General features: G+C 42.7%; 1 protein-coding gene across 4 annotated transcripts in view; it reads left to right on the forward strand.

Annotated features, from left to right (window-relative positions):
• The window catches only part of LOC119659142 (tight junction protein ZO-2), a 155,438-nt gene that overhangs the window by 22,805 nt on the left and 112,666 nt on the right, over positions 1 to 19,967 (forward strand). For all 4 annotated transcript variants that reach the window (XM_038067084.1, XM_038067081.1, XM_038067083.1 and 1 more), the window contains exon 3: positions 19,307 to 19,376. In XM_038067084.1, coding sequence (XP_037923012.1) covers positions 19,307 to 19,376 — 70 coding nt within the window. The remainder of the gene's footprint in view (positions 1 to 19,306; positions 19,377 to 19,967) is intronic.

A 19,967-nucleotide genomic window follows, 5' to 3' on the forward strand; every position in this document is an offset into this window, starting at 1 on the left:
TATATTTCATCAATTGCAGTGACATAACCACAGTCAGTCTTTCAGTCGGCTGAAACCCGAGAGAAGATCATGCTTGTTTTATACTGGCCTGTGTTATATAGTTTCGGAAATCCTATTTTATTGCTCTTCCACTCAAAGTAGGTTCTCCAATCTTACTATCTTACTTCGTTGTTGATTGATTAGAAAGCCCTTGAAATATTTTCAGGGGCTAAATTGGTAACGTTATTTAGCGTTAAGTATTACCCAGAGGAAGTAGAACCCTTAGCGGAAGATGGAGACATGCAAGCAGTGGGAGTTGAAGCTTTGAAATGCTCTGTGGTTTCAGCTGGAGTAAAGACTAACATTTTAAGAGGTGATCGAGAAAGATCTTAATGAAGTTGATCCCTTCTGTAGGAACACAAGAAAACGGACAAGCAGAGGATACATGCACACACTCCAGCCTCGTTTCTGACCCCTATTGTTGGAATTTTCTGTAAGGATGATAAAATGTCAGAGGAACAGTTTACCATCGCGCGGGAGTGTCTGTGGAAAAATGCTAGAACGTGAACCAAACCCACAGTTTGAAAATCAAAGTTTCCACGATGGACTCCTCCATTTAGAGTGAAGGGAGTTTTATGAAGATAAAACATAGTGGACATGAAAGGAATTGGAACGGGGGTGCTCTACGGTAGCGGGGAGGTTTACCTGACGCCGAATGAGACGATGTTGGGCTTTCGGCGCCGGCTTGATCCTCTGGAGGACGCCGTTTCGAGCACGGAAGCTCGAATCCTGGTACGCGGTGATTTTAATGTCAGTGCCCTTGAATGGAGTATGCCTTAGTCGGATTCTAGAGGGAAACGGACCCTGGAAATGGCGAGCACCTAGCTCATAGTTTTAAACAATGGATCCACGCCAACGTTTCGGCGCCTAGGCAGGAAGCATTCCTGATATCACTTTTGCGTCGAGATCTCTGGCACATCGGTGGGCGGTTAGTGCTGGAAAACTTCTCGTTCCCCTGCGTGTGGAATGTCGCAGGTATTGGCGCAGCTGATACTATCGTAAACTCAGTGATGACCCTGATAACGACTGTGTGTGAGCCTTCCATGCCTCGGGGGGGGCTTCTGTCGTGACAAGCCTTCTATGTACTGGCAGAAATTGCCGACCTACGGAAGGAATGTCATAAGCTCCGCCGTTTGGTACAATATTTATATAAAGGCAGAGTATAGATCAGCAAAAAGGAGACTCCGCAGCGCGATAAATAAAAGCAAAGCTCGCGGCTGGCAGAACCTAGTCAACGAATGAGAACCCGGTTTGGCTATAAACTTGTCACCCGGAAAATTGAATCTGCATGGAAACCCTGCATACTAGCTGCCGACCAGATGGACCATACTGTACGGGCATTATTCCCCAGACATTACGTACGAATTGATGTCAATAGCGCGGAATGCGTCAAGGATTGCCCCCTTTTCACAAAGTTCAAAGAAGCAGTTCCTACCGTGATGGCGTTCCGCCAACCTCCTGACTTGCTACTGCTCGTAGCTGTGCATGCTTGACACGGCCGGGAAAGTTCTCGAAAAGCTCATCATGAGTAGATTTGCTAAAGCGATCCACGCTGGCGGGGACTTATCCCCAAGGCAGTTCGGATTCAGAGCAGGGAGATCTTTGAAAGCCGTTATGGAGGTCGTGGATGAGGCACACATACCGCTTGATGTTAGAAATGTCTTCAATTCCGTAAGATAGACAGATAGGCTAGACATATTAGAAAACTCATTCCACGTGCCAAGGTATCTCTTGCGGATATTCATTATCTGAAAGACCGCTCCGTGCTCTATGAGACGCTAGACGGCTAAAGGAGGATGAAGATCACGTCGGGAGTAGCACAAGGATCCATCCTAGCGCCAGACCTCTGGAACGCTCCCTACGATAGATTGTCAAGAGTGGATATGCCAGAATAGTCGTGCCTGGTCAGTTATGCAGATGACATTGCGGCACTTGTTGCCGGACGCACAGTTGAACGGGGCAAAGCAGACTTGGCAAATTGATGCGACCGGTAAGCGGACGGATGACTGCTCATGGTTTCGGCTTTGGGCTTGAAAAAAATCGAAGTAGTCATTTTGACCAGAAAGAGAATCCCTACTCTGCGCCCCACATCGATCCGCGAGTTAACTATAGAGTCAAAATCAACTGTCAAATACCTTGATTTAATGCTCACGTCGAAGATAAGCTTTTTCGAATAAATCACAGCAGCACAAGGCTGCAGCTGGAGTCTCGACCTTGAGTCGGCTAATGGCGAGTGTTGGTGTCCCTATATCTACGGGAGCATCGCAGTCGATTCTGTTCTATGGCGCGGAGGTATGGGCTGATGCCCCTGACAAGGAGGTGCCTCGTAAGCGCCTTGCTCAATTGTAGAGACGGGGAGCTTTGCGAGCAGCGTCTGCTTATGTCACTGTCGAACCGGCCGTGATGGTGATCGCGGGAGTGATCACCGTTGCTCTCCTTGCTAAGGAGCGTAAAGTTATCTAGAGCCGCAAGGGCGAAAACTTAAGAGAGGTGGTTGCCCGTGAAGAACGTCAACGCAACCTTACCGAGTGCTAACTCCCTTGACAAAATGAGCCAACAGGTAGATGGATTACACAGCTTATCGACAATTTAAATCCGTGGCTGAACCGAACGCATGGTGAGATTAATTACTTCTTTATCCAACTTTTAAGTGGGCATGGAGGTATTCAGTCTTACCTACACAAGATTGCGAAGGTACCACCTCCTGATTGTGTTTTCTGCAATGGAGTGGTGGACGACGCCGAACACACATTTTTCTCTTGAGAAACGTGGGATGGATTTCGTCGGCAGCTTTATGCAGACACAGGGAAACTCTCTCCAGACAACATTGTCAGAGAGATGCTGAAGAGCGCTAGCAGCTAGAGTTATGTTGCGCATTATGTTCGGGCTCTTCCTATTGCGAGGAAGATTGAACTCGATCGGTGGAGGGACCTCTCCTGTTGGTGAAAGGAATTCCCTGACTAGAAGGCTCCCAAATCCGCGATAGCGGTAGGGCTAGCCCGAAGTAAAGTGTGAAATGGTTCCAGGCTAGTTCTCTGATGATAGAGATGTATTTAGTTGGTAGTCCGATGGGGCACTGTTGCGGAAATCCAACATTCTGTGCGTAAACGCGTTTGCCCTACTCCCCCCCAAAAAAAAATAAGTCGGGAAACTGGAAGCTGAACGCTTCAAGTATGAAAGGTTTTGTGTATTCTTTTTATAAAAATATCTCCCCTCTACCACATAATGTAAATACGTATATTATGTCAGAATATCCACTTTATGGTACTGCTGATATTTAAAGTCTTAGAATTTGCAGTGAAGCGAACTTTGACCTATTATAACTTTGTTATTAATAGTGCGATTTCCACCAAACTTGGTGCTCTATATCATAGTCTATATTATTGCAAAATTTAACGATTCTAGTATGAACTTAAGGGGGGTTCTGCAGTCAATTACTAAAAATTATATTATATATACTATTATTAACTTTATTTGAATAAATCCTGGTATGAAAGGGTGTTTCGGAGCCTAGGCAGCATAAACTGGCAGCTTCTTGATTATTTTCGGATTCTTCGGTTGGGTAGGTTTTGAGAATGGCCCTGTGAAAGAAATACGTTTTTTCCAGCCCCCACCATCTGCTAAGTGAATTAAATAAACTGAAAGCTCAAACCAGTTTTGAAAAGTACTAATCGACGATTTTCATTTGATATCCCACATGACTACATTTGGTGAAAAAAAATTGCACCCCCCTTTTGCATGTACCCACCCTTATTCCACGTAGAACGATGTAGATCAGACCCGAGTCTGCACGCAAACTCATTTGAAGCGGCCTAGGCCACGAATCTTTATCAGGGGTATACTGGTACCATGGGAACCGGGATAGCTTTGTGAATTTCTATGTTTCAGGAAAAATCCTGGGGCATGTACTTTCAGTCCGGTTATTAGCGGTTAGCCCTCTAGTGGGAGTGTCATGGGGTTGTCGTCACGTTCAAGCGGACATGACACCTTCGGACCTTAAACGTAGAGTTGCGTTTCAACTCGAGTGCCGTACTCTTTAGTTCAGGAGAGATTTGGGTAGATCTTGCATTCACCAGGATGAATGCTGAGGCATGCACTCAGTATAGACTGGCACCGTTGTTGTTTGTCACAGCGGGGCTCTGATTGTTGTAAATAAATCAATCCATGTCTTAAGAAGATCGTGGGGTTAAGTCTAAGCCTCAAAGCGCTTAACTGTACAGCTGGGACACCACAAATCGTAGAAGGATCATAATCGAAAAAAAGAGAATAATAATTATCCTTGGCGCGAGAATCCAATTGGGTCAGGGCCTTCATTGAAGACCGTAACGGTACACTTCAGGTTTACAGTGCCCTATAGAAGACAATGTGGTAAGCATTACGCTCGCCCGTGATTATTACCCTGATTTGACTCAGGTACTCATTCACAACTGAGTTAAATGGTATCCGCCGTCAATCCACAATACAAATTCCACTGCCCTCAGTAAGATTTGAACCACGACCTTCCGAATGATAGCCTAGTGCTCTAATCACGGAGCTAGTCGGACGGAAAAAAGGAGAATGCTTTACGTAAAACGACGAAGCTCCATATAAATTAGGGCGTGGTCACTGCTATATTAATTCTTCACAGCTAAGTATAGTTTTTATTCCGACAGAATCGAATGGAAATTGAATTGCACATTTACAGAATGTTTTAGAAGAGACTTGCCCTATTACCTAAAGTAAAAGCGATAAAACAGTTCCCTGGCAGAACCGGGAACTCCAAAGATGCAGGAAATCAACCAAATGATTTCTGAATTCCACTTGTAAAAGCAGCGAGAAAGTGGACTCTCTTAGAATGATACTTTCACACACTCTAGACTTGACTCATGTTTACCTGCATGTATTTAAATTACGTGAATTTGCTCTTCACTCCTTGGTTTCCGAGACTGAATTCTGAAAGCGAATATGTGATGGGGGTGTTCATTAACAATGAAGGAATTTTTGATTGTGCGTCTTTCCAGAAACATTGTGATGCTGTCAAAGAGAATGACACTAGTTACGTAAATCTGTACTATGCTAACTCAGAGATTGCTGTGCAATGAAGTATGTGTTTGTCACTATCTTATGACAGGAGCAACAAGAGGCTGCTCCTATGGAGGTGTGCTGTCAGCACTCCTGTGGGCTACACTTATCGGCTCTCTGATGTGCGAACTTCAACTACTATCAATACACATCCGAACCTATCCGGAAAACTTTTTTGTGTCTGGGCATGAACTCAAATAAAACCACGAAAAATAGGAGATCGAAAGTACCTTCGAAAGATATGAAGAATAGACCTTAAACTCTTGGTAGATGTAAAATGAAATGAACATTTGTAGCCTATAGGGTGAGCAGGGGCGATTTTTGCTACGACGTGGTGATCTTGACCTCTTGTAGTAACGTGGAAATATGATGTTGCCATTAAGCTGATGTGCGTCCGAGTATGTCTAGTGTGATGGATCAAGATGCACTAAAAACATTTTTATTGTGTGACTGGATATGTATGGTCAGCGCACTGAACCACTGAACATTGGAAAACATATGGGAAGAGCTAGATTTAACTCTTATAGGATCGAACGTAATTATCATCTATAAACAAGTTGAAGGATCAAACATTCTCAGAAGGGTCACAACAGCTCAGAATTCGTCAATTTTGGAAAATGCTAACTTCAAAAACGAGAATTTATGTTGCAGTTCAATAATTCCAAGAATATAATGGCGGACTAATTCTTTGACTAAATCCGCACACGGTTGTTGGTAGTCAACAGAGCCTATTTCAGTTTACAATAACTGTTTCGCTCGAAACGTCTCACTATAGCGTCATAGTACAAGACAATGAAGAAGAAGAAAAATTGCGAAATCTTGGCTGCTTTCGAGAGAAGAATACTCCGAAGAATTTTTGGCCCCCTGTATCAGGATAAACGATTCCGTAGCCTACATAACGACGAAATCTATGAGCGATATCAGGACTGTCTGGTTGTGGATAAAATCCGACTCAATAGGTTGCGGTGGGTGAGTCACTTAACCCGTATGGATGAGGATGATTCAGCCCGGAAAGTGTATAAGGACAATATCTACGGTAGAAAAAGAAGACGAGTCATACCCTACCTGAGATGGAGCGATGGCGTAGGCCAGGACGCCAGACAGCTTTTAGGGATATCGAATTGGTGGACCTCGGCGTTAAACCGGGATGTCTGGTATTCCTTATAAAGGGAGGCCTAGACTAGATACCGGTTGTTGTGCCGTTCATGATGATGATGATGAATATTTGAATCAAATTGAAAAGTCCTTAATACAGCAGGCAGACATAAGGTCTACCGGGCAGTGTATCGCTATAGAATGTGAAGATAAAGCTAAAGCCGCTACGAAGGAGAAACTTCGCAATAAGAGGAATGAAATTAAATTGGTTGTTGGAATTTCGGTGCCGGGGTTTGAGCCAAAAACCAAACAGGTCGAGCTATGAGCTTGTGAAAGCCAACAAAACTTATAAAGATTTCCGAGGAAGGCACCTGAGGCTTTCCTTGGAGCTGAAATAAGTGAGCATCACATTAGCCAGGGGAGTCGTTTGGGATGTTAGCAGCACTGTGTTCACACAGATCACCCGATAATCTATATCAAGAACATAGTGAAATCATGGCATTAAAAAACGCTGACATAAATCCAGGTCGCCCGCGGTGAAGATTTTGAGAAGGACATATTTAACGCCGATGTCGAGATTGATCGATGCGATCATAGAAAATATAGCTGAAAATATCGGGTCATGGAAGCATGTATATCACTTTGAGGGTCCTTGTATATTTGGCGGGGTTGGTCGAGAATTAGTCTTTGTTGGGATACGAATCGCGGCTCAGAGTGTCGATCGTCGTAGCAGGAGTACCCCAAACTCAGTTGTGATCCTCTGCTATGCAGTGTTATGTAACTGCTTTCCGCCATGTCAGAATAGGCTACGATTGTCGACTATACAGATGACTTGGAGGTATTTTTTTACAGCGTATTATACACAAAGTATGGAGGTCTACGACGGTGTTATTAAGAGCTGTGTAGTCTTAGCTGGAATGAACCAGACCAATCCCGGCTGATGAAGAAACACAAGTGGTTTTGATAACGAATTGTAAAAAGAAAAATATTATCAAAATGGAGTGGGTGGACATGCAGTCATCTCTAAGCAGGCTACTACATAGCACCACGTACTGTATACTCAGTACAGTACAGTACGCTTGCAAGAAAGCTGTCAATTATCGGTGGCGCGAAACACACTTATAACATGACTGGTGCCACCAATCTACTTTATCTTTCACCTGTGTGTATAGCGCAAGAGTGCGGTAAGGCCAGAGTTATATAATCATAAATATAATGATAATATATATGGGGAAAAATCTACGAGGACGTAAGCTCATCCCTAACATCAGGGGATAGCTAGAACCCAGAGCGAGTTGCTGAAGGAGGCAAAAAGGAGGGAAGCTGAAGGACAATCGATCCCATTAAGTTATGCCTAAACGATGGTCTCATGTGATCAGAGTTTGAGAGCTGGGTTTTTAATGCGTATGAATCTCACACGCGCCCGATCTAGCTATGGCGTTGATGCAACTCATCTGGACCGAGCAACAAAAATATATATATAGATATTATATGAAGTGCAGAACTTCAACAAAGTCGCCATCGTTTTCGGTTTTTGGCAAGACTTTGCCCTTTTCCTTAACGGCGATGCACCATGTAACTCTAGGGCGATCCACTCATTGTCCATCCTGGGGCACTAGGTTCCATCGCGTGGCATAGCCTGCAAGCGGATGTCATCAGTGTAGTCGTGATGTCGTCCATTGAACCCCTCCATACCCCCAGGACAAGCAATGGAAAGCATCATTGATAACAAAAAGGATTATTATTGGCGGCAGGAGGAAACTCTGGCGGATTCCGTTTTGGATTTGAAGTTGTTCAGAGATTTTATCTCGATAAAGCGTAACTGCTATTGATTTCCGCGGAACGTCGCTCCGGTGTCGAGCACTCGAAATCGGTAGATGAGTCGAGGATTTAAATTCTGTACACTGCTTCACAATGATCAGAAAGGTGGTTAATGCAGGACGATCCAGAGCGGAAATCAATCTTCTCCTTGCTTATCAAGCTTGATGTGTTCAAGAGTTATTTTAACTATTCCCATAAAAAGATTCATCAAAGGAGACAAAAACTAGTTTTTTCTAGATATTTGTATCTGCGGTTAGCCCAGAACTTCTTTAACTTTAAAAGAAAACTTTCTTGTCTTTCTGGATATTAGAATAATTTTAAGGGTCAGCCACGATGTCGAATGTTTAATGCATTTCTAAGCAGTTGCCATATAAGTTTTTATGTGAAATGCTTCGTTTTACTAGGACAGGGTCTTTAAGGTGAAATGGATCTTGGCAAATATGCTTGATACTCGTAGTTCCTAAAGTTCTATTTCTCCATAAGCACATTATTCCCATTCGAGTCGCTCCGCATTGAATATTTTTTCCGCTAGGGTTGCTAATTAATTCCTGCCCATGTTGCTCATCGGTCTCAAAGTGTTACGTGCTTAAAGCCTCTTTAATTCATTTTTTTATTTGCTCTACTTTCCATACTTGTCCCATTACTCCATAGCACTTGAAACTCTAAAAAAGCTGACTCCAGCAAACAGTCCGTCCATGTTCCTCGCACATTCGGCAACCTAATCCGCTGCATGTGAGTACTCTAATGCATATTAACTGGATAAAGTTCACATCGTAAATATGTCGATCAACTGCTAAACTAGTCTAGTACTGGCTAAACTACTTCGAGTCCACGTTGCACGCAGTACATAAAGCAACAGGCCCCATTCCTGCAGCCACTTCTAGATGTCGGCATTTGAGTGCCTGTCCCGGTTCATCGAGTGGTTTCTATTCCGGTCTTCTTAATGTGTTTCTTGTATTCCGCTGACCGTAAAGAATAGGAGAGTACTGCTTGCGAAGAAAAGATACACGAGACGGGAGACGGGCCTAGACTTGCATAGGACGCAAGGCGGGCCAAGTCGTAAGATCTCTTACTTAACAAGGAGTGGAACGAGATTGCGGCTGAGTCACGTCCCGAAGATCAAGAGCAAGTGGCTCCATTTGTAGACCGGCTGTATGCTGGCTATTTTGGAAAGTGCAGCCGTGCTGGAGTTTTTGCTTTTCTAATTGCAAAATTGAATTGTTTATGAATTATCCACTCTATTCCAGGGGGGCTATTATGTGGGCGAACTTTCTGGTGGGTGATCCAATGGAAAGTTGAGGAGTTCTAGTGGGATATTTTCAGCAATTTTTATATAGACAATCATTTATTCTTATACTTAGAGCCAAATCTGTTATATTTTTTCAAATAGCTCAAAAATAACTTCCTGAATAAAGGAAACGTTCAGTCGATAGATTTTCAAAGCAGATTCACTCCAGAACTCTCTCATTTCCTGTTGGGCCCATTCACCCAGCATGAGATTCCCAAGATACAGGCTGTGAAGTACATGCTTGTGTAGAAGATGTATGCGAATAAGGCACTACCAACAATTGGAGCCGTGATTAAGTCAGAAGATTTTAAAAACTCATTAGACTGTAATGTGATGTGAGGCCTGGAAGCAATTGTAACCAGACCTGGGGCTGGCTGCAATCAGGTTCTCACGAATTTAATGACTCCAGCTACGTAAAACAAAGCGGATCCCAACTGTTGTATATACGTACGAACGCATCTCGATTTGCCAGACTATCTGATTCTATACATTTGATATTCAACCACGACGCGTACGAGATCAGTTCAGCTACCGAGCGATGATCATTGAGATGATGCTATGAAGCCAAGTGTAATTTATCATATATGGAAAACCCCGTAATCGAGTAAAATGTATGTGGTAGGAACACCTGGAAAAATAAAATGCTCCGGAGATTGTAGAGCCCATCCTGCGTTTCCGATACTCATACCTGACGTGTTTATTGTGTAGCAAAGTAATTTATTGTAATGGTTGAAAATGAGCCGAAGTAAATGCCCCCTGACTTGGGTGAGTGTCTGGTAATGGTTTGGTGGCGCCTTCATTAATGGGAAAATGTGGAGCTCATTTGAATGAGGCAAATTGAAAAATCGGCAATGTTGGAAGCATCTTTTCGGATATAATTTAAATATTATAATTCACTGGTCCAATGAAAGATAAAAGTCTACGAACTCCAGGTATACTTGAAAGATCTGCGTGGGAGTTTCCAATATATTCTATTGGGTATGTAAATCATGTTCATAAAACCTGAGCAGTGAAGTGTTTATATCGGGTAACAGGATTTAAAGCCTTTTGATCTTGCAACATAAATCTTGAATGTAGGAATCGATGCTGTGTGAAAGTTCATCCGTGGATACGCTCTTTCTTCTAAGAACATAAAATTCCCTTTTACAAATAGAAGTGAATGGCATATTTAAAATGAATCCGTTAAATCGGCGGTGAGAACATTTTTTTTGGTTGATAGTAGTTCTGAAAACGTATAAAGTCTATTCAACGCCGATGCAGCATCGAATAAGAACATAACCTCTTAGATGGTAATTTGATGGAGGCGGAGATGGCAAACCTTTGAAAAATTTGATCTAAAAAAATTCTAGGCAATTCCTGTTTCATCATCTTATTTTTGATTCATTCTACCATAGAATCGTCCTTATTCGTCTGGCACGCAAGTGCTTCCCATACTATATTGGTGTATATGCCGCCAATTTAGTTTCTGTCTCCTTTTGTTCATAAATCTCGGATGATGAAAGAATATATTTTTGTTTCCTGGCTCTATATCGTTATCGCAATTGAAACGACTAGACGAATTGCTAACTTACTTGCTCTCGCTATAAGAAACCCACCATCGCATTTCCAGTTCTTCATATTCATCGTCTTTATTGCCGTCACTGTGTTGACACTGGACTCTTTGAGGCGATCAGACGCGGCTTTCATGTTAGCCTCGTATCTGACATCATTTCTGAATATTTGATGGTCAATTCGGAAAGGTGTTAGCTCCTTCCAGGACTTCCCAGAAACCCGACGCTCATCTGTAACTTTTCTGGTCCATCAAGCTCCAGGTATAGTCCGTTCTTGAACTGAGATCTATCCCCTGGTACACCCACCGGAATGTGGTCCACGTGCGTATAAAGCAAAATCGATTGTAAGTATCCCTATGGTTTAGCGACATTGCGTGTATAAAATGAGTACTGAAATTTGAATTTGGTCCCATGTTGACGCAAACTCTTTATATCGCTGAATTCCGTCGATTCACTAAGTAGTTGTAGTACTAACGGACTGTGGACTATTTACGCGGCCTTCGGCTTCAGCTTCTACATAGATTTTTGTAACATCATAAGATGTCATTGATATATGATAAACGCTTGTTACATGTAAGTCGAAATCGATCCGCTGTTACGATGGGTCCTGTAGTACGTCGTTTGATACTAAATGCCTAGAACTCTGCCGTTTTCCTTGACATTCTTGCAAAATCTACTGTTACGATGCCTGTTGTGATAGCACGCAAAGTAGCGTTAGCGCTGATCTTATCCGCAGTTGAAATGGTCTCTTCCGTCCCTTTCGGAGTAGTGTAATTATTGGTTCACCATCCCGGCAAAAGTTGCCGCTAATATTTCAATAATTATTTTCGAATGCCACTGTCAATTCGACAATTCCTCCAATCTTAGCTTCCTTCTGCAAATCTTCCTCACCAAGATCACTAATAGCACCACGTATCTGAACTGAATCAATCGCGCTATCAGTCCTACTTCCCATCGATCTACTAGTTATCATCCAAGCAACTCTTCATATTCAGAGGTACTTATCCTAATTCGTAACACGATGTCCGTGACGTCCTCTTACTACGTCGAATTATATAGATGAAATTTGATTAGCTTAAAAATTTGTTATCAAAATGTAGATGGTTGTTTCTTACCAAGCTGTTGGGTGCCCTTGCTTTCCAATATCAAGTCATCCGCATTTCTGAAACTTGACTGAATGTTAAAATCTAGCTTTGATAGAACGTTGTCAACGAAAATTAAGGTAAGACAATTGATAGAGGTTTCCAACTTCACTGCCATAATGTGTGACTAAGTCCTCTCCAAGTTTGGTACAGATCCAACTAACTTGCTTCCTCGTTATGTTCCTCTTCAAGTTCCAACGTTCTTACCCAATTTGATTGGTCACTGAAACTCACGGCAAGGGAAAAATTTCTGTCCTCGAAAAAACACTTTGATTGCGTTCCTTTTTGATCCCTACGATCTTCGGTAAAGTCATTGAAAGTCCAGAAAGGAATATCTGCCGCAGTCGTATTAATGTCCGGAAACTCGAATTTTTCCGATGAAGTTCGCAAGCTTCATTGATAACTCGACTCAATTATCGTGAAATTTATTTGGCAGTTACTTTTCCTCGGTGTATGGCTTTTCTCCTTTTCGTCTCTTCTCCATTTGGGTGTCGTCCGCCCTATATCTTCTGCAATTCTCCCTGTTATTATTTTATAATTCAAGCAAGCTTTGACGACAATTCTGGATCTGGTCCCTATGGGTTTCCTAAACTTTTTCTCTTGCTGAGAACCACTGGCCTATTTAACTCTATCGGGCTATGTCGACAGGAAATACACGGCACCTACAAGAATTTTTCTTAATTTTCTTTCGACTCTATGAATCATACGTTACCTTTATCCATCTCGTCCCACTTAATATTCCCCTCGTATTACATGGTTTACTTTTACTTACTACTACTTTTCTAGCCGATTATGCAGCGTTTTTTTGATAGAGGTAAATTCCGTTTCTGTTTCCCTTTTTTCTATGGCACACAAGGATCCATTCTTGGACCCATATTATTCTCTATCTCTCTCTATTTTTCATTAAAAACTTTCATTTGGCCCTTGCTCGCTTCACGGCCATTATTTTAAGTAATTTTTCTCTATATAGTCCACCATCGACTGTGTTCGTCTGTCCGGCGGTATTTCAACTGATTTTCTTTAACTTTCTTAACGTGGAGGAGGAGCTCCTTCAAATACTTCGAAATAATGTGTCGAAGCGTTTCATTTTCTATCATACGCGGTTATTCATGGAGAAGTACCGTGAGGGACAACGCTCTATTTACCTTGCATTTTTGGATCTAGCGGATTAAATTGCTCTACTACCGTCCGAAAAGCGAACTTTGAAGTGTGCTGGGTATATCAAAATCACTTCGTGTCTCTGTCGGTGTTCATCAAGGAAGAAATTACTTCACGCATTATGGCGACTTGGATGAAGTGACGTTCCATTAGCGTTCGTGGTAATCGACGCATCAACCAACGTTTCAAATCCAAAATTGTCGTTCGCCCTGCCGCCCCTTATGGGGCTGACTGTAAAACACAATGAACGGCGCCTCGTGGACAAAGGTGTTGCGTTGGATCAGGAGCATAACATACCATGATCACATCAGAGATGTAGACATTCCCGATTGATATAGAGTTGCATTGATCGGCGTCGGCGTCGATTTTCGTCATGAATTCGGTTACCGTTTAGTCCTGTTGTTGTACAATTATATGTTCTGTTGAACACAGACTCCGATCTACGCGATAAACTCATTTTCTTACTAGAACGTAGGACATATTTAGTTTCGGCGAATTTCGCGATATTTGAGAGGTGTGAAGCACTTAAGCCGCCCATAGAGCTATCTTGCCCAGTTCTCTCACGAGGTCGCAACCAAGAAGTAGTCAATTTTGATTGTACTTTTATGTTTCTGGCAGGAGTGTGTGCACCCTGTGAGGTCCTGCTTGAAAGATGCTCCTAAGCATTTAAATGCAAATTGTGTCTAGTGCCCTGGGGTACTTATATTTAATGTACTTCCGTGCTTTTTCGATCGATATTGCCCTTATGGGCTTTCCGTGTGCATATGAATGGTTTGTATCTTTGTATCTATCGCCGTAAGGGCGAAAACTTAAGAGAAGTGGTTGCCCGTGAAGAACGTCAACGCACCCTTAGCGAGTGGCAACTTTCTTGGAAAAATGAGCCAAGGGGCAAGTGGACTGCGCAACTCATCGACAAATTAGACCCATGGTTGAACAGAACGCACGGTGAGATTATTTACTTCCTTACTCAACTTCTAAGTGGGCATGGAGGTTTTCAGTCTTACCTGCACAGGATTGGGAAGGCACGATCTCCTGATTGTGTGTTCTGCAATGGAGTGGTGGATGACGCTGAACACACTTTTTCTCTTGCGAGAGGTTGGACGGCTTCCGCCAGCAGTTTTATGCAGACGCAGGGAAGCTCTCTCCAGACCCATTGTCAGAGAGATGCTGAAGAGCGCTGGCAGCTGGAATCGTATTGCGCATTATGTTCGGGCTCTTCTTATTACGAAGAAGATTGAACTCGACCGGCGGAGGGATCGGACGGTAAGGGGTTCCCTGAATTAACAACAACTCCCTTTCTCCCCTCCCCTCCCGTTGGTGAAAGGAATTCCCTGACTTGAAGGCTCCCAAAGCCGGGAGAGCGGGAGGGCTAACCCGAAGTAATGTTTCAAACGGTTCCAGGCTAGTTATCTGATGACAGGGAGGTGTTTAGTTGGTAGTCCCACAGCGTGCTGTTGCGGGAGTCCAACACTCTGTGCGTAAACGCATTCACCTGCCCTACTCCCAACGAAAAAAAAAATCTCTGTTTGCTATTCTTTCCCATTATTATGGTCATATGCCGTTTTACTACCCCTATCATAGACTGCCTTGCAATCCATCCATCCATAGATGGTGCAACTGGTTGCTATATTTCAATATTTGGTATTGCCACAGAAGGAAAATCTGATCTAATTCTCGAGGAATAATGCCTCTCCCTTTTGTGCACACGGGGCTATCTCATTTAGCAATCTTCTTTTGCTTCAGCCCTTGTTCCGTTTATAAGCGGCGTTGGCTTGTCCTGATCGGTTCCGCCATTTGCTTTTATCAAATGCCTGATCTGGATGCAATCGCGATCCCCATCCATCGTATCAAGCCACCGTTGTTTCGGCCAACCTTTTGGTCACTTACCATCGACTTCGATATTCAGACCAATCTTGACATGTGAATTCACGCTAGCACGAATTACATGACTATACCATGCAGATGTCTCTCTTGTAGTTTTTCCACCATCGGTGCAACTCCATATCGATTGCGGATATCCTTATTTCGGCTGTGATCAAAACGTGTCACGCTACTAGTTCAAACCAACATCTCCGTCTCTATTACCGCAAGATGCCGTTCATTGTCTTTTATAGTCGGCCAACACTCAGGAGCATAGAGAGCGACAGGATGGACGACATTACGGTAAATTTTAGATTTGGGATGTTCGTCGATATGTCGATCACAAAGAACACCATTTGTGGAACGCCACTTCACCCAGGTTGCATTAATGCGTGAAGCAATTCATAACGCAGTTCTCCGTTGGCTAGTAGCATTGACCCGATGTATTTATATCGCTCAGTCCTGGGCAGGTCACTGCTGTGTGATTGTGACTGTTTCATGGGGACCGGTCGTCAAAAAATCAATTTTATTCAGATTCAATTTGAGACCGTGTTGCATGAGGCGATCACTCCATTTTTCGACAAGTTGCTCGAGATCATTTTTGCTATTAGATGCTAGAAAACCGTCATCTGCATGAAGATGGACGCTGGATGTCCTGTCTAACAGTGCTCATAACAAGAACAAAGAGGAATGGTGAGAGGGCGCTTCCTTGATGAACACCAACAGAGACACGAAGCGGTTTTGATAGACCCGTCACACTTCGAACTTTACTTTTCGTATCGTGGTAGAGCAATTGAACCCAGCGCACGAGTTCTTCTGGCACTAAGTGTCGTCGGAGAGCATACCAGATGAGTTCGTGTGGTACACGGTCAAACGCTATCCCGCCTAACAATACAGTGAAGAAGATCTTACAGATGGTACTCAGCAACGTAATATCTCTATAATTGAATTACATCTTTTTAATGTATGAGGCTAATAATAATTTGTTGCAGATCATCAGATAGTGATCACTGTTTTAAATCTTGAGCACAAGTGGATTAAACGTTTGGTGTAGTTAATCTTTTCCACAGTTACCCTGTAGACTGCTGGCGAGTTATAATTCTTAACCTGAGAGATTGCATGGACCATTTCTTTCATACATAGTGGTGGCAATATTTATTCGTCGACTTCCTCCGCCGATATTCTCGTTTTCGAGCACTCTATTAAGATAATCAGCCTATCGTTCCAAAATATACATACGATCGAGGTGTATATGGCTTCTTCCTGCTGATTTGTTAGTGAAGCTTCCACGCCTGGTGCGGTTGCTTTCTGTGCTTCTCAAGTTTACAGATTTGTTGGTTCTCCAAGACTTCTTTTTTCTGTGTTTGAAATCGCTTCTAAGTTCAATGAAGTTCGTGGTAAGTCCCTTTGCGTCTCGCGTCCTTTTAAATTGCTGTATGGCATAATTTTGTTTTTGTTGTTTTTTGTAATTCTGTTCCGTTGCTAGCTTACATCGAACCAGTCGTTTCAGCTTTTTTTTGGTAGTTGATTACAAGATATGTATTGGTTTGGCTGTTGAAATTTCCAAGTGTGATTTTCTCAGGTTTTGAGCTCCATTAGAGGAACAATGCATGCTTTCGCCTTGGGGCCTAAATTACTTTTTCACGGCCATCAAGATATATGCTGGATACTTTTTCATCTTCTTTCGTTTTCATTACTTGATGATAGCTCGAAGTTTTCTTTGTAGTTAATTCTTGTCGCTAAATTATTGGAGTTGCTGTTTTCCTCCTTTCGGGAATCGCTATATTTGATGCATAGTTTTGTTTCAGTTCTTTCTCTTATGAATTCCTGCTGTCAATCTTTTACTGCCTTAACAGACGAATCTTAAATTAATGCCGAGAATTAGAACTAACAACTGAACTTCTCCTAAGATCGGCTAAATTTGCTAGAGTTTTAGTAGTTAATATTCGGAATATCTGTGTGCGTAACTAACGCATTTGTATTTATCATCCATTTAAGAACACCGCACTATCGGCAGTCTGAAGAGATAATAGAACTGTCTTTCATTCGGAAAAGGGTGGTGAATTCTTCGGCGAATGGTAAAGATTACTCGGAGAGAAAGCTCTGGTTTCTAGCCTACAACCCATGTGCTCTGTGCAAATCCGAGATTTTGACTGTATCACAAAAAAAATCGAAGCAGAAGAGACCATGAGATGGGAATGTCCGCTTGTGGGTAATTTCAATGCCGAGGCCGAGGAATGGAACATGTCTCACCCAGATTTCAGAGGGTGACGGATTCTCGAAATGCGAAAGTAAGAACATTGCTCGTAGTTTTAAACACCGGATCTACGCCAATGTTCCGACGTCTAGGCTACGAAAGATGCATTCCAGACGTAAACTTTGCTTCGGAATCAATGCCGCTAGTAGATGAGCATTGAGTTCTGGAATACTTCTGGGCAAGCGACCATTAATACATGGCGTTCGAAGTGGTTGACTTTACTTTTCGATTTGTCACTCTCAGGTTATGAAGTTAATACCGGCGGTTTGCAGGGCACACGGCAAACAGCAGTACAATGACAAAGTATAGATCAATCAACAGGAAATTCCACAGCTCGATAAACAAAAGCAAAGTTCACTGGTGGCAGGACCTTGTCGAGAAAGTGAAGAGGGATCTATAGGGACATGGTTATGGGCTGGTAACGCGAAAAGCTTGGAAATCGTTTTCACTTAATGATAAACAGATGGACCCGCATGGTACGGACATTATTCCCTGCACATCCGGGTTGATGATAGCTATTTGGAAAGCCCCGAAGACTCCCTACTTTTCTCCATAAAAGGGTTGTAAGAGGAGGTCCTGTCTATTAAAATCAAGAAAACGCCAGGTATCCTAGTAGATGTATACAAACTAGTGTGCCGCAATCGGTCAGACCTACTGCTCGGCGCATTCAGCGATTGCCTGAAGGTGGCGAGGCTTACACTGATTAGCAAAGAGAAAGGAAATACTGAGCTGACGTCTGCATACCGACCATGACATGACGGAAAATGCTGGAAAAGCTCATCAATAGTAGACTTGCTGAAGTGATACGTATTGCCGGAGTCTTATCAGTTCAGACAGTTCGGTTTTAAAGCAAGGAGATCCACGATGGATGCTCTCATGCAAGTGGTGGGCAGTCCGGTGGACCGACGATTCCGACAGGTACTAGTCCTCGTAACGCTTGGTGTGAGAGATGCCTTTAATTCCGTAAGATGGAAAGACATGCTAGGTACTCTAGACAATTGATTCCACGTGCCGGGTTAACTTTTATAGATATTGAGGGATTATCTAAGAAACCGCTCCCTGCTATAAGAGACGCTAGAGAGTTAGAGTAGAATGGAGATCACTTCGGGGGTAGCACAGGAATCCTTCCCAGGGTCGGACTTCTGAACGCTTCTTATGACAGTCTGCTTGATTTGCCAGAAGACTCGCGCGGGTATGCAGACGATGTTACGGCACTTGTCGAAGGACGCACTGTTAATAATAATCATTGGTGCGGCAATCCAATTGGATCATTGCCTTGAAGTCTGTTAGATCACTACACACTACACACACTACAGGATTACAGTACCCTGTATGAGGCAATGTGGTCAGCATTGCGCTCGCCCGTGATTATTACCCTGATTTGACTCAGGTAGTCATTCACAGTTGAGTCGACTGATATCCGATGGCAAGTGAGATTTGCCAACTTGATTTTTCCGAGATCCGGCCATGGACCCACTATTGAACAGGCGCAAAGCACATTGATGCGACAGGTAAACAAACTGCTCAGGGTTTCATTCTTGCGCGTCTGCCTACCGCACTGTCTCTGAATCAATCGTGATAGTGATTGCAGGAGTGATTTCCATTGCCCTTCTTCCTAAGGAGCGTAAGGCCATGCACAAGTTCGAGGGAGAAGTCTCAAGGGAGGTGGTTGTTCATGAAGAACTGCAACACACACGAAATGAGTGACAACTCTCTTGGCAAAACAAATCGAAGGGCAGATAGGCTTCACGGTTAATTCGCCAGGTAAGCAGCGTCCAAGTGGGCACGAAGGTTTTGAGTCTTACATGTACAAGATTGGGAAGCCAGGATCTCCTGACTATGTATTTTGCATTAGGATTGGTAGAATCCAAATCCTTTTTGAAAAATTGATCAGCATTAGAGACCAGATTAATGTCGAGAAACATTGGTGAATTTGTTAACTTATATTCAAGAAAAACTGAAAACATAGTTCTATTGTGATCTAATATCCAATCTAATATCACCAACTCATCTTCTCTATCTCATTTCTTTCTAGACACAACCTCAACAATCAGCAATGCTACAGAAGCAAAAGATCCCGTCGACATAGCCGCTGACTCAGACAAGTGAGTATAAAACCAAATCCACATGTTTCCTCGACGTTCGTCAAAACAAAGACAATTTCGCGTGAATGAAAAATAATCTTTCCAGTTTGCATCTTGAATGTTATGCAACAAATTGTATTCGCGAGCCTCCGTTATCGTATCTTTTCTGCTGACTGTTTATGTGCGTAATACCAAATTTCAGTTGAAACTAATACGAAAAATCGAAACCGATAAACATTCAAACTGAGAATCTAAGATTAGCGAATTGAGTGATAACCACTGAGTACTTCAATCGCAAAACAGATCGAAAGTCAACAAACTGCGGAGAGAAACAACCAATTTAGTAGAAGAAAGTTGTTTCGAGTAATTAGCAATAGCAATAGCAAAAAAAAACTGAAAAAATCAATTTGCATGCCGACATCACGCCATAATGCAAACTATCTATAGCACGAATTCATTTTCAGATTTTTGGCAAACTTTGCGCAACATATCATGGCGGAAATGCTAATTTGATATGAGGGTCAATTAGCAACTTGCATTTATATGGTGTTGCCATTTAAATTAATTTCAGCAAATTCATTATGTATTTAGGAGCCTGAAATCAAAAGTCAG

The sequence above is a fragment of the Hermetia illucens genome, chromosome 6 (assembly GCF_905115235.1).
Source record: "Hermetia illucens chromosome 6, iHerIll2.2.curated.20191125, whole genome shotgun sequence".
NCBI lineage: Eukaryota > Metazoa > Arthropoda > Insecta > Diptera > Stratiomyidae > Hermetia > Hermetia illucens.